We start from the raw sequence: 15,889 nt of genomic DNA, 5'->3' as shown, positions 1-15,889 counted from the left end.
GTTAACCCTTGTTATGCCTGCTTAAATAAATTTGCAGGGTCACCGTCACGTAGGAAGCTCTGTGGCCAGGCTTCATGTCAGAGCCCAAGGAACCTGGCAGGTATTGAGCAGGAGTTTTATTTGGCTCTTGGCCCCACAGGCCTGGACGGCCCACTCAGGACATGATGCTTCTGTCCTCGCTGCAGTTAGCAGAGTTGGGGTCTCAAGTATCTGTGGAGAAACATCTTTCAGACACGTACTGCTGTGTTATATCGTTGCAGATGGGCCAGGCCTGTGGTCCTTCAGCTGACCACAGCATAGCCTCTCATACTTAGCAGCCTGGGTACTTAGCACGGAGATCTGGAGAGGTACCAATCTAAGTACTGTGCTGCTGAAACAACTTCACCCCAAGAAGCTGATCTGCAGGGAAGACCATTCCTATCTATCAAGTGTGTACACTCTTTGCCAGGTGCTATTCCAAGAATTCTCCCAGTGTGGACACATTTAACTCTTAAAGCATTCCAATGAAATACTTCCTAATTTTACCCCATTTTTTAGAGGAGGAAACCAAGGCTCAGAAGAGTTAGTAAACTACCTGAGGTTATACAACAGTGACAGCTGATATTAGCTGGGAGCATTGCTTCCATCCTGTGATTAACAGACAGTCGCAGCCCCACCCGCCCCTTGGTGCATCCTCTGGTGCTGCTCTGCAGTCAGGCTGCATTTCAGTGACATCAAATGGACATTTATGGAGGAGACGCCATGTGCTATAAACCCTTGGACTTGCTCTCTAGACAAGGAAGCAGCAAATGGTGAGCAGCACTGGTCACACCAGGGCACTCCGGGAAACGTGAAAAGGAGTGGAGACAGCAGTGAGAAGAGAAGGAATGATCAGCAGGGGGTTGCGACAGCAGGGGGTCAATCTGAAGGGGTAACTTCTCAGCTGGGTTTTGAAGAATCCATAGGAGTTCACCAAGTGTCCCAAAATGTGGCATCACGTAAAGAAGGAATAGCATGTGATGGGCACAGGTATAAAACAGCAAGTATTTTTTGTTGTTCTTTAGGTTGGGGTACTGCAAACACTTTAGTATAAATGAGTGATAAAGCTCAGACGAGAAAGCAGAGCCAGGAGCAGAGGCCTGATTTGCCATGCCAGAGAACCAGACTTTCTCCCAGGGCTGTCGGCAGTCTAATAGCCTAGCATTAAAACAAGGTTAGAATTCCCAAACCTTGATCCTTGCCTAAGTACTATTTTCCCTGGTCTCACTATGATTATTGAAGGAAAATATTAGAAAAGTAAGTAAGTTCTGTCTGTGATGTATGTTGACCTGACACTAAAGAGAATGCTGTTTTTAAATCTCTTTCACTCATTTATCCATTTTTCTCATCAGCGATTCCCTTTGGCAAAAGTTATTCTCACATGCCAGGATAAGTACTTTTGAGGGTCTTTGCTTTTGTTTTGAATGTTTTTCTAAGTGGCTTTGGATTGCATAAGAGCATCGTGCAGAACTGTTTCCAGTAGTTTCTTTATGGCAGGAATGGAAGCTAAGACTGATTATGTAATTGTTCCCTCGATCTATTCTCAGAACCTAACACGTTGCCAGCATATAAAAAAAAAAAACCTAATGATCATAATGGCATCAGAGTGTCTTTCCTGCTCAGGGTTTCTGGCTCTATTGCTCTTGCATTGTTTACTGCAGAAGACAAATGAGTAGTTTAAATGTGGCCTGACTGTTCACCAGCACTGCTCACCCCAGACTCGGCACTGTCTGCTCCCGACTTGCATGTGCAGCCTACAGCCAGCACCTCTTTAAGGGAGAAAGGACCTCACGGATCGCTGGTGTCGCACGTGTTAATATTTGGGTGATAGAGGCAGCATACTTCTGTGCTGAGGCTGCATTTTGCAAGGAGAACAGAATACCATCTGTTGGAGGAGGGGGCGGGAGTATGCAAATACTGCTGTGAATCCTGTGAATGCTTAATTGCTATAGTTTTTTTTTTTTAATTTGAGTCTTTGCATTTAGTTTGTTTTTTTTGTTTGTTTGTTTGTTTTTTTGTTTCACTTTTTAGAATAGTCCTTATCAGTGGCAGAAGATCCCTCTGTAGTATATTTTCCGTGCTGCCGTATCGCGACAGTACCCAAGCCGGGTATGTATATGCATGCATGCTTTGTAGTTCTCTGGGTGAAAAGTTCAGATGCCGGTGTGCCTAATGTGGCTTCCCTTTCCATGTTCGTGAACTTGCCTTGTTTTGATGCTGCAAATTCAGTATTTGTGAATCTGAAAGAAAAAAAAAAAGACGTTATGCTTTCTTTTCAGCCAGCAGGCTTCCTTCTTGGGGTGGGTGTGTGTGTGTGTGTGTGTGTGTCCCCATCCCTTGTGTGTCCTTCTCATATTGCCTGTTCTTTCTAAATGTGCATTTTATCACCTTTCCCAATACTACAAAGCAAGAGCAATATGGGGCCCACCATATCCCACAGGGTCACACCAACTTTTGGAAAAAAGATACATCAGGAAAGGAATTGGACCAAAACTGTGTGACTCTCTGTGCAAGACACACAAGGTGTATCTTGGGCTTGGGTTTAGAAACTGACCAACAAGCTGGAGCTGCCACCAAAGGGCAGATATCGTAAGTGGCACCAAGAACAAACATATAATTAGCTACAGGTTAGAGAAACATTCTCCTCTTTAAATCAAAAAGGCCCTCCATTGACTCTGGGAAAAAAGTAACTGTGGATCTGTCCTTGCAGAGTGTCCCTTCCTAATCTCTACCCCTGCTGCCTATGTTCATTCCCTCCATTGTTCTAGATCTCAGACCCCATTCCCATGTCACCAGGGTCATCAGGGTGCTGCTGGGATTTAGGGCTGGGCAGTTCACTGCAGAGGCTGTCAGGAGCATCATAGGATATTGGCTCTGGCCTTCAGTCATTAAAAGCGGGAACTGCTCTCTGGTCATTGTGACAGCCAAACACATGACCCCTAAAGAGGGCAGTGTAGCCTCTGGGGCTGATTCACCATTTATTCATCTTGCACCTTCTCCATGAGCTCTGCCCAGAATTCCCATTGACCACGACCTTCCCTGGCTCTTCTAGACTTGTCAGATTACAGTCTGTTCCAGAAGCTCCATGGGGCAGAAAAACAGCAATCTTTATTCACGGAAGCCTGGCACAGTCATTGGTTTGGTGCATGCCTTCAGAGCACCAATGATCCCACTGTTTGTCTGCGCATGCATTTTTGGGCTGGTCCTTCTTATTACCTGCCTCCCTACAACCACCTTGCAAAAGAAGTATTCTGGGGAAATCATCAGCAGATCTTGCAGCTCAGAGGTGTAAGGACCATCTGGGGGTGGTGGCCAGTGGGCTGGCCTAGAGGATGTCACAGAAAAGCTTTCTTTACCTGATCAACCTTCCATGGCCCCATAGGCTCATTTCCTGGGGAATTTAGCTTGTAGCAGCTCTCACACCTGGGATGTGACCCTAAAGGGCCAGCTCTTTTCATCCGGTTGCAACTGATGTCCCCAGGACCCTGAATATCCTGAGTGTGAGCAGCCTGTACATAAACCTCCAGAGGAATGTGCATCATCAGGTGACAGCCGTTTGCCAGCACATCCTCTTCCAGCTGGGGCTTAGGTGGGCATTGCAGAGTCAGCCTCATTTCTCTGGGGTTCCTGCAGGACCTCTCCAGTTAACCCAGTTTTTCCTTAACTCTGTCTCATTCACCGATTGCCTTACCTTGTGATCAGATACTGAGGATCCAGGGGGTGAAGGATGGGCCTGGTTCCTGTCCACCCTGAACTTGAGACACAGAATTAGGCACAAGTAATTATAACTTTTAATAGATGCTAAAGATAGCCCAGCAGGTAACTACTGCATCTTCCTGGCAGAGGATTCGTTCCATTTCTTTATGACAATTTGGTTTCTCTATGCTTTTACCTTTGAAGTGTTCACATTGGGTTCATCCTCAAAGGGTGAATTAATTTCCATAATCCCGAGTTCCTTTAATGCGTATCCTCATTTTATAGATAATGATCTTTAAGAGTTATAGTCTCAAATACCAACTTTGGGCCAGAATGGGAATTTGAACCTCTGTCTGTCCAGCCAAAGGTTTTTCCATGTCCTGGAAGCCAGGCCTATATCTGGAAGCCAGGCCAGACAAGTTCCTATTTGTAGAAACTTTTTCAAACACAAAAACCCCCAGACGTTACATTATCAACCTTCCAGAGGGTTAACAGGTTCATAGGAGCTTGTGGACACAGTTTCCCACATGGCACTTGACTTGCAGAGAGTTAGGTGGGACCAGCTGATCAAGGACCCCTAGTTCTGATAGTAGAAGAGGGAATCAATGTGGAGAGCTTTGAAGACTGAAAAGTTTTTCACTTGGGCAAATTAAATTACCTTCTGTGAGCTTGTTTGCCCCTGCATAGAATGGACAGGCAAGTTACTTCCATGCATGGCTGATTTGAAGATTAATTGAAGATAAATTTGAAAATTGGTTGGAAAGCCAATAAGAATTATGTTTTAACCAAGATTACCCAGGAAGAGGTTATCCAAGCCCTCTCCTTAAGGCATCCTTGTGGATCCGTGTGGCCCTCCCTATTTTTAAAAACCTCAGGAAATGCTTAGCTGTCAGCCAGTTGGTGCTAGAAAACAGCATCTGTCCATCCCTGGGTCTCCTTCCCACTTCCAGAAGGCCTCACCTGTTGTAGGGAAGCCCACCTGACAGAACTGTCAGGGAATTTGGACATTCTGCCTTTTGGCCCTGGATGGAGAAGCAAGCTGAATGTGGAGGAGCATGGAATGTCACTGTTTGCATCTTGGAAAAGAGCACATTCAGATCCGCCACTCCTTAAGGAAAACAAGGTGCATAAAAATGAATCCTATAACAGAACACGTTGGATTCTTTGCTATCCCTAATGCCGTTACCTGCTCAACAGCAAGTTCTACCTGAGCACCTGAGAATCCATGAGTAAAATTCATAATCCTGCATTTTTTTTTTAGCAGCAGGATTAAGATCATTCTGCTCTTTTAACTTTTTAATGAGCAGGCGTCCTGTTTATTTACAATTAAGTTTTCCATAATTAAGTTTGCTTTTTACTGATTATTGAGAAACAGCTATGCTCAAATATTAATAAAAATATCCTGATAAGTATATACTAGTCAAAACACCAGTCAATTTACTAATAATATACAGATTTCAACCTACTTTAGTTCATGGATGTGTGCTTTAGTTCATGGATGTGTTAACTAGCCAACTAAATTCCTTTACTTTTAAACTGAAACCCTCTCTGTGACTTAGATATATATACGTCTAAGGGTCAATGGCGGCAGGGCCTTCAGGTCATGTAGTTTGTCCTTCGTGCTTTGTGGCTGAGGCACAGGCAGCAGCTCAGCAACTTAGCTCTGGCTTCTGGCACCCGTGTTTCCGTTGTACTCAGGCACGCAGACCAGGCCATGTGTGCCTGACGGTTCCAGACAAACACACGTCCCCAACGAAGGGGATAATACACAGTACCAGCTTTGTCAGAAGAAAGTTATAAAATCGGGAAACTCCAAAATTCCTCCATTGGGGACCTGAACCACCTCCACCTGGGATGCATCTCCCGGGAAGCCTCATCTCTGTACACCTGGCTTCTGGCTTCTCATGCTGCAGAGCAGTTCCCAGCTCCACCTCCTGCACCCTGGCTTCTCTGCCTCGCCTTCCACAGTGGTCCCAAAGCTTTGTTCTTGGTTTTAGCTGGAAATGAACTGATTTTGGCTCCTGGCATCAGTTGGTCAAAGCAGACAGATCTTAGGAGAGGTTTTACTGTCTGTTCATTGATTTGTGCGTTAGGCCACTCGTTCTTACCCCAGTAAGTGTGAGGTCCTGATAGATTACAGTGAATGGAGGGGACAGTGATATAGGGATGAGTTTCCAGTTCATGAAAATTAGGGTCCCCCAAGAAGGAGCTGGAGAACACTTTAACTGTCCCCAATTCATTACCTAAAAGTCCTTTGCTATGTAACGCCCCTTTCCCTCCACCCACCTCCACAAGTGCATTGCCATTCTTACACACTACCTATGTGGACTTTCATGTGCTATCACTGCATGCCAGAAATTTTTTACGCACTCAATTCTATTGAGCACCTACTATGTTAGGCACCACCCAAGGCAGTAGGGATACAATGACTCTTGCCTCATAGAGCCTAAACAGAAATCGGGTATAAACAAACTCGCCATCAAACAAAATAGCAACTAATTGTGTGAGTTCTAAGCAGCATGTGTTGGAACACAGAAGGAAGAGTTCAGTGAATTCAGGCAGAGGGATTGCCAAGGCCGCCCCTAGAGAAAGTGGCTCTTTAGTTAGAGAAAATTCAGTACAGCTGTCTTCAAGTTGGAATCTCTTTTCTGGCCAACACTGCATCCTTGGGCTCTGTGTAATGAGGGGAGGGATGAGAGCTGAGGACCAGGTCCTGGGATGTCCCTAGTACTCACTGGGTCTTCCATCTCAGCTCCTCATCCGTAAGGTGGGGACATTTGGCTCTCCTCTCCAGAGATCCTGCCAGCTCAGATGGCTGTCTTCGTGTTTGCTGGCACAGCCCATGTGGAAGCGGTAAGTCTCATACAACAAGGAATTCATGAGTGAGACGTGCTCTTCACACTTCCCACCTGTCGACTATTGGCAGTCTCTACGAGCTCATGCCCGAATAGTAATTCTTCATCCAGCTTTTAAAAATTGGCGGTTTTTAAAAATGTGCAGATCCTAGTGACTTCTTGCAGTTTTATTTGCTATATTATTTTCTGGAGTGGACCCCAGGAGAGGGCCCGGAACAACCTGGGCTCCTGAACAGTGTGAGATGTTTGTGGTCATTTTTCATGCCACCTGGTTCCACCAAGCTGATGTTAGGATGGTTCCCAAGGTGATCTCTAGAGTTTCAACTGGAAGCAGATGGCTCTGGTTATTTAACCAATGAATTCAAACTTACGCTTCCTTGCCTCAATTTGTAGAGAAATCTGTTTGAGAAAAGAGTGTATTTCCTTAGGAATAACTGAAGAGTGTAGTCATACATTTGTGTGAACCTGCTAAATAAAGTTAATAAAGCTAAAACCTGCTCTGGGGGTGTAGCTCAGTGATAGAGCATTTGCCTAGCATGGGTGAGTCCCTGGGTTCAATCCCTAGCACTGCAAAAAAAAAAAAAAAAAAAAGAAAGAAATAGAAAAACCCCAAAACCTAAATGTTATTTTCAAGGTGCTAGGCACTGTTCTCTGTGCCTTCTAGAGATCCCTCATTTCTTCCTCCCAAGAATTTCATATAAGGGAGGTGCTCATAGTACCGTCTTGAGAAGGCTGGAGTAGAGAAGGTGTTAGCAATCTCCCCCACTGGTAGGAGGGTCGCTAAATATCCTGATCTGTTGTGTTCACTGTGCGGGGGCCAGCTCAGCCCACAGAGGCAGTCCCCAGGCTTACCACACACTGGAGCAGCAAGTCTGTTTCCCTTTATGACCACCCCTTGGGGGCTGGGCTTGCTGGCTCAGGACCAGTGACACCCAGGCAATGCCAGCTACTGTGCATCTGGGTGATGGTAAAGCTCCAAGGTCAGGACCAGCTTGGCTCTTGTACTTACTTGTGCCACATGAGGGTCACCTCCTGGAGCCTGTCGGCTGAGCTGTTAGGTGGTGGCTTTCAAAGGTCTTAGAGGTTGCTTGTTTACCCTGTGGTATTGAATCCTCCAAGGGTACATCCCAGGTTTCTCTGGGTAGAATCCTGAGTGAAGAATGATCTGTGAATCCCCATGTGGGTATTTGCCATCTGAAGACCAGGAAATGTGAACAGGGGGAGGCATCTATGTGGCACTGATGCTGTGGCTGTCTGCAGAGGCACATTCCTGTCGTGACACTGTAATGCTGCCTGTTTATCTTTGGAGCATCTTCTCTGCTGCACCCAGGTCACCCTCCGAACACCACCATGACGTGATTTACGGCTTCCTAAGGGCCTTTCCCCAAAGACTTGATCCAGTGCATGGAAAAAAATATATGCTTTTGAGAAAGAGGGCCAGTTAGTGGGAGGGTGACTGCATACAATGCCAGAATTGCTTCTGCACAAAGGATAGGTTGCCGGACAGTTCAAATACAGAGCTTTCTGCTTGCCTATGACACTTCAGGAAATCATCTGTAGGTTAAATGAGATCAGGGTGGTGACTTTCAATGGCTTTTAGAGGTTGCTGGTTTACTCCATGGCATTGGATCCTCCCAGGGAACACCCTATGCATCTCTGGGTCAATCCTGAATGAGAACTGTCCTTTATTATATTTAGGAGTTCAAAGTCATACCTGCAGCAAGAACCTCCTACAGTGGCCCTGAGCGATACAGTGTGGAGTACAGAGTAGTTAGTATACACTGTTCTGAGACAACAGAATCCTCTGATGGCCAGTTTGGGGCATTACCAAACAAACTCTGGTGGAGAGAAACAAGGATGGCCTCATGAGGATAGCACAGTGGGAGCCAGTGTGGCCAGGGCCAGTGACAGCCATGCCCTGGGACTTCTCCTATAGATACACTATTGCCACTGCCACTGGTCCCCATGCCAGGGCTTGCTAGAAGTCCTCCCCCACGTGTGATTCACTTCCTCTGCCAGGTTTCACCTGAGCACTTCCACTTGGCAGTTTTATTTGGTATATTATTTTCTGGAGGGGACCACAGGAGAGGAGGCCACCTTGGACATGTGGTGCAGTCTTCCTGGGTGGGCTGAGCCAGTCTGTGGTCTCTGCCGCAGTGGGTCACTGAAGAATCCACCTGTGCCCAAACTGAACCTGGGGTGGCCCCTGAAGACTCCAACCCAAGGAAAATTCTAACCCGTGGAACCCTGAGGGCAGCAACAGGGTCCCTAAGAAATCCCACCCAGTGCTCATGTCTCCTTCAAAGCAAGACAATTTCCTGTCAGATTCCATAGATATCCAAATAAGCTCCCGAACCCCAGGGGTCTAAGTTCTGCCAGGCCCAGCAATAAGCAGCACCCTCCCAGCCCTGGGCTTGATGGCAGAGAGGGCCAGCCGTCCTGCTCTGCCCACTCAGGCCTCCCCTTTGGTACTGAAGCCAGCTCCTCATCCCAACTCACATCTGTGATTTCTTTCCTGTTCAGTTTAAGAAAACAGGTCTGAAGTCAGATGAGAGCTGGAGGTTCCAGCCTTGTGTCTTTGGAAGGCTTAGCCCCTGCTCAACCTCTCTCGTCATCCTGGGCTTCTTAGCAGAGAGACGGGGCCCTTCTCGGTGCGGCTTGGGTTCTCCCTAGCACCATCTCTCCCCAGCCCCTCTCAGCCCCAGCAGGGTGCTCACAGTTCCTTAATTGGTAAGGTTCTCCTCGCTTGTGGGGCTCTTATGCTTGGTGCAAAGTTTGGAAGATTGTTCTGTTCTCAGGGAGCTGCCCCAGCCTTCCAACCCCCACCCCCAAGACCATGCCAAGGATTTGTTCATGTTTGTGGCATCTCTGCCTCAGCCCATGGTAGCGCTTACAACAACTTAAAAGTGTTAACAAGTTGTGTGGACTCCTTTTTAACTGGAGGGTATGGGCTGTGTCTTAGTCTAAGGCAGCTCCAGCACTGTGCATGGTGCGTAGAAGACACTTGGGTTCCATGTGTTGAATGAAGGAATGAAATGTTTCTGAGGGCCATCTCCAGGCTTCTGAGAATTGCTAATATTGTGGAAGATTTGCATATAAATATAAATTTATGTTTATATGTGTGTACACGTATACCTATATACACGTGTGTATACATGTATATATGGGAAAACATACGTGTGTATATATGTGTTTATATTTTTCCCCAACAAATGAGGCTAGTCTACCTTAGCAGGAGCAAGTCCTGTCTCAGAAGCTCTCAGCCTGGCACTGTGTTCTTGTGGACCTCTCCAGGGAAATGGCAGAGCTGCTCTGATGGCTGGGAGGAGGGGCCTGGGAGAGGACCTCAGGCCAGAGGGGTCTGGCCTGGACCTTGGGGCCCTGCCTCTCAGAGTGCTTCTGTCACAACAACAATGAAAGTTGCTACACCTACAGTGACAAAAGAGGGTCTCAAGCCACCTCCAGATGTAGGTGCCCTGGCCCGTGCTCCCTCCCCGGTGGCGCCCCCTGCCCATCAGCCCCCCCAGCCTGTGCAGATCTGCCTTGGCCTGAGCAGCTTGCTGCGCATCCTCAGTGCAGCTCACAAATACTTGAATCCTTAATGTGAAACCCAAGAAATCCCAGGGCCTTTTGCTAAGGTCACACCTGCTGACTTTCCCCAAGCCCCATTGGCATGCCTTGGCTCTCGGCTGAGTGGCTCACCTAGCCCTGTGTTACATCGAGTTGTCGGAACTTCGAATCAGCACCACGTGAGCAAAATGCAAATAACACCCAGCCTTATTTTGAGCAGATCCATACATGATTTTCCCTTTGTGTATAATGCTTCTGTTTAAAGCAAGGGACGTGTTTGGGTGGCATCTAGCATAGTTAAGAAGGAAACAGTTTTCCCAGGCTCAGTACTTCACCCTGTCCCTAGAGCCCCTCTTCACGTCCAGGATAAAGTGAAGCAAGTCCCTGCCTTGGTTCTCCTCACCCCACCCATAGGCACATCATCCCCATCGCCCAACCCTTTTGGAGCCCAGCCTGGCCGTCTCTAATCAGTACGTGCATTAGGAAGATGTCAGGACTTACTGGCGTTCTTAGATTGACGAGTGGCTACAGGCTGTGTCCACTCCACTCCAATTACATGGCTAAGAGCCTATGGTCCCACCAGTCGTTACCAGGGATGGATTACCTCCCACAGCAGCAGGCCTACGAGCCGAGCTTGGTAAGCCAAACATACTTCCGTGGACATGGAAGGGCACTGCTACTTCTTGTCAGAGTGTTCCTGAGCTGACTTATTAAGAGGTGCTTGAAACAGGAGCTAGTTTGTGTAATGCCAATTCCATGGAGTTCAGTGATAAGGAGCACTCCTCAGCCCAAATGAGAAAGAATGTGCAGCCTCTTGAGGCCTGTAGCTTTCTCTTCTGCCTCTCTGGCTCCCACCACCCCTTCCTCTTTTTTTTTTTAAAGCTTCAGAAGCCAATCTTTCAACCCAAGTTTATACAGAACACCAATAAATAAAACAGCTAACCTCAGAATTGTTCTGGAGAATCGGGAATGGGAATAAGAAGCCCACTCCTCCTCTCCACCATTCCCCCCTTAGGAAAACTACTGCCTATGTCCATCCTCGCCCTCGGTGCTGGTGGGCATCTGGTGGTGGTGGAGTGGTGCACTCGGTGGTGCTGGTGAACCAACTAGCCTTATTGACCCTGGGTTTACTCATTTATAAAACTGACTGTAATGTCAACCTCAGGGAGCTCGGAGAGTGTTAGGTGAAATGTTCCCTCTGTGTGCCTGACAGGCTGTGTGTCTATTTCAGGTCCATTTTTTTTTTTTTTTTTTTGTCCAGTCCAGAGTTGTCTCCTTGTTCTTTCTAGAACTGCTCCAGCCTGGTTCCCCGAGTGGTTCTGCATACACAATGGATTCATCTTCAGATTTGCTTTTATTTGGACTTTAATTTTTTTTTTCCTCAGTGGTACATGCTTAGAAAGCAAATTTGGAAGATCCATACAAACACAAGGAAGATATAAATGAGAGGCTCACCTCCTTAGACAAAGCCAGCATTAACATTTTGGTATATATCCTTCCAGTTTTCCCCCACTAGTATGTTTGTGTGGAATGTGAAGATGATTGTTTTGGTCTGTCTTGCCAGATCCCACCTTTCACAGCATGCTAGTAGAAACCTGTTGTGGAGAAGGGGAACAGATGTTGCCCATCTTTTCCACCATAACTGTAACATCAAATCTCCCTGTTGCTGTAAACACTCTTCTCAGACGAGGCTTGTAAACTGTACCGTTTTTTTCTGGAAGAATCCCAGTCTTAAACCAGCTCTTCTTCCCTCAGCTAACAGTTGCCAAGGCCAAGCCTGAATCTCTCTGCCTTTTATCCACATGAGTCATCATCGCGCGCTCTATTCTAGCGTGGATCTGTGGTTTGGCTTGGCAAAGTTTGGTGCATAAAAGGACTTTGAAGGAACTTTCTCGACTCTTCCCCTGCTTAGTAAACAACTCTCCCCGTGCTTCCTATCCAAGACCACTCTCCTCTCATCTTCCAGTCCCCACCCGCATCCTGCTTTGCTGCTGTGCCACTACCGCGGAACCAGGGGTGGAAAATCAGGAAACTGCAAGGGAATTTATGGGTTTAGATGTAGATAGGGAAGAAATTGTGGGAGGGAAAAAAAAAAAAAAAAAAAAAAACAGCTTAGGGAAAAGGATGCCGGAGCCCAGAGAAGGAAAGGGAGGTTCAGAGAAGAAGCTGGAATAATGCAAACTAGAGCTTTCAGGAGGCTGCTGAGGGTCGGTCGCAAACCAGGAAACCAAGAGAAAGGCTCCACTTCCTCCCTTTCCTTTGCCCTCTTTTACCCTCTGACGTTTTGCTTCTATGGCCAGAGCTCTTGCTTGTACTGTGGGGCTGGCTCAGTGACATTAGAGGCGAAAAGGGTACCCTGTGGGCTGATCTCCATGTATCACACAGCAGCGATGAGAAAATGCATTCTGCGAGTTGGGCTGCCAGCTCAGAAACTTGGAGTGTAACTTACTGGTGAGTGAGAGAGAGAGAGAGAGAGACCACAGGCATGGTGTGGTCCCAGGAGGGCTGGTCCTGGGACTGTCCCTATGCAAAAGGGAACTGAAGCCAGTGCCCCCAAATGTTCTTAATTTCCAGAAGCATTTGGACATCGGTAGGTCTATGGATCTGACCCGAGGAAAGTAGAAATGAACCCAATAAACTTGGGTTTGGAGGTCATGTGAAACAAACCAAACTAGAGGATTCCAGCAAAAACCCATTTCCATGGTGCCCGTGGAAGGTGCAGACCCATTTGGATACCCATCCATGATGGAGCGAAGGTTTCTGGGTTTGCTTACCCCAGATGCATCAGCGACTGTGTGATGGAAGTGGCCTCCCAGTGGACTGCAAGGTATCTCTGGGGGTGTGACTTTAAATTGTCAACAGCTTCCACATGGTGTTTATGTCCTTAGCTTTTGGCTTTCAGGGGCATTCAGATGAGGTCATCCACTTGGGTCCATTTCCTGAATGTTGATCATTTTGTGACACAGAGAACAGCTTCTTCTATTCTTAGAGAGAGCCTTCAAGCCTAAATGCTCTCTGCCTGGCTCCAGGCCCATCCCCCCCCCCTTCCTGCCCAACCACTTTCCCCCAGAAACTTCTCTTTTTTCGTTGTGGAAAATTACACATTCACAAACTGTGTTTCTTTCCTTGCACAAGCATATTCCCACACACACAGACCAATTCTGGAATGATCTCATGGGTGAATCATGCCATTTATCCGGCTGTTTATAGGAGCTGCCTTTACACAAAGATTTTGGTGTAAGCTACATTAAGACCCCCTTCATTGTCTGCCAGTTGCCCTGGTGGGGTGGCTTATCCATGAAGTGCTGAGTGTGAGAGGGCAGGACTTCTAGACCAAAAGCTGCTTTTGATTTCACTTTTTTTTTTCCCCATTCGCTCTGGGCCTTGTCCATTGGCTCTGAACGTTGTTGGTGTGATTCTCTGCTTTGACCTAAGTAAGCAGACCCGATCCAAGATGGCAGCTGCACAGCGTCTGAAGGAGCAGGGTGTTAGCCTTCTGTTACTTTGCCAAATACTAGATATAATCCACTGAGGTCTATTAGCCCACTGGCTTTGGGGCCTGTGGTAAGGTAGTATATCACGGTAGGAGTGTGTGTTGGTGGAAATTCATGCACCTCATGGCTGGGATGTGAAAAAAAGGAAGGGTAGGGGGTCCCATTCTCCCCTCTAAGAACATGCCCCTTGACCCCAGACCTGCCACTAGGCACCACCTCTCCATAGCAGTGCCATTGGCTGGGGACCAAGCCTTTAACGCATGGGTCTTTGCAGAACATTCCAGATCCGAACCCCAGCAGGCAATAAATGGGGCTTCTGCAGCTAAGATGAACACTGGTGGAGTTCCAGTGGATGCATAATCTCTTAATTAAAATTAGTGCACAGTGGTATTTCCTTTCCTAATCCAGCTTTCAAGCTTTGCTTTCTGTACAGCCAATCTCTGTCTTTATTCTTTTTGAAGGGGCTAGAAATCCTGTTAATATTTAATCGGCTCCTAAATTATTTACACATCAAAGTGTTTGAGCTATTGTTGTCCTTTAAAGAGCAAGTGCCCAGTGGAGCGCCTCACTGGCATTCCAGGGTCTTAAGCGAGGCCACCATTAGAGAAAATGATCACGGTTAGAAGGCAGGACAACCTCATCTTAGAAGAAGAAAGCCCTGGAAGCCAGTTAATTGAAACACAAACACCTTTTTTCCATTTACTTCCCAGGTGTAAAGGATTTAGATCATATTTTCTTTAAAGGAGTAATTCTAGTTCAAATTAATCATGTTCCCCAAGGAAAGAGCCATAGCTTGAACTTGGTGTTATCTAATAGGGAATCTTGTTTTCCCATCAAGATCATTTCCATGCACTATGGTTCAGTGAGCAGCCAGCTGGGCCTTTGCCAGCACGCCACGAAGAGGAAATGAAAAATCATTTTGCCTTTTGTAAAAGATGAAATCAGGAGTTGGCTATTTTATGGTTAATAGTAACCTAGATAATCCCCTTTGGGCACCGAGATATCTAGATTGGCCCTTGCTTTGATCAGGTGACCCCACAGTGGCAAAATCACATGCATTTTGGGGGCTTTATGCTGTGGAGGCAAAGACTTAAGACGGGTCTGGGGATTCCTACCAAGAAGTTACAGGCTTTCAAGGAGAAATGTGTTAAATGAATCATGGGGCCATCCTGTGAAGGATGTTACATCCCCAAAATGAGCCAGCCTGTTTTTCTGTTTCTTGCTTAAGGGTGTAAGTGCTGCATGGCTCTCTCGCCAAATATACCTTCACCTCTGGTTTTAGTGGCCTCACACCTTCCTTTAGCCCTTCCCTTGTTCCCCCATACAACTACTCCTCTGGGCCAGTTTCAAACATCAGTCTTTGAAAAAAAGAAGAAAATCTTTATGCTGGGTTTGCAAAGTTTCTTTATTACCTACCACCTCTGCAGAAGTTACCAAGCCTGCACAGAATGGGAAATGAGCTTGTGTAGGGAAGTAAGTCCAAGCTGAAGCATCAATAGAATATGGGAGACAGGAACTAGAACCTTCAGTTCTCCGTGGCTGCTTACCAATGGTTCCATTAGGGCATCTGCAGAAGTGAGATTTCCTCCTGTAACCTGACTAATCATAAGCTGTAGCCTTTCAACCTTAACAGACATAATTTTGGATAATATCTGTGTATGGCATTTCCTCCTCCATTTTTAAAAGGAAGTGGAATATAAATGTGTTAATTAGCTTTGCATTAGGGTAACAAAATACCTGAGGGGGGAAATAAAAACAACTTAGAAAGATTTATTTTGACTCAAGGGTTCAGTCCACCATCAGTTGGCTCCATTGCTCTGGGTCCGAGGTGAGGAGGAACATCATGGGGAATGAAAGCTACTCAGCTTATGGCAGCTAGGAAGCAGGGCTGGGAGAGGAGGAAGTGGCCAGGGACAAGCTACACTCTCCCAAGGCATACCCCCAGTAACCTGTTTTCTCCAATAGACCCTAGTTTCCACCACCTTCCAATAATGCCATCAGATGATTAATCCATCCGTGGACTAATGGACTCATAAGGTCAGAGCCCTCGTGATCCAGTCACCTCCCAAGAGCTCTGCCTCCAGACACTACTGCATTGGGGACCAAGTCTTCAATACACAAGGTTCTGGGGAAACTTCCTATCTAAATCATAACAATAAATTAATATTTGAACTCTAGATATATCTGGGGGAACGAATAATCTAGACTTTTTAAAGAAGTTGAAAAGTGCAACTTTAATTCGCTTCCATGTCCTTC

General features: G+C 46.6%; 1 protein-coding gene across 1 annotated transcript in view; it reads left to right on the top strand.

The window, feature by feature from the left end:
- Cables1 (Cdk5 and Abl enzyme substrate 1) overlaps window positions 1–15,889 on the top strand; it is a 104,788-nt gene that overhangs the window by 63,190 nt on the left and 25,709 nt on the right. Inside the window, exon 4 of the mRNA XM_026388063.2 lies at window positions 2,050–2,127. Within this exon, the coding sequence (XP_026243848.2) occupies window positions 2,050–2,127 (78 nt within the window). The remainder of the gene's footprint in view (window positions 1–2,049; window positions 2,128–15,889) is intronic.

Source organism: Urocitellus parryii, chromosome 13 (assembly GCF_045843805.1).
Source record: "Urocitellus parryii isolate mUroPar1 chromosome 13, mUroPar1.hap1, whole genome shotgun sequence".
NCBI classification, from domain to species: domain Eukaryota; kingdom Metazoa; phylum Chordata; class Mammalia; order Rodentia; family Sciuridae; genus Urocitellus; species Urocitellus parryii.
The sequence above is the reverse complement of the archived record's forward strand: the minus strand, read 5'-3'. Positions and strand labels throughout refer to the sequence as shown.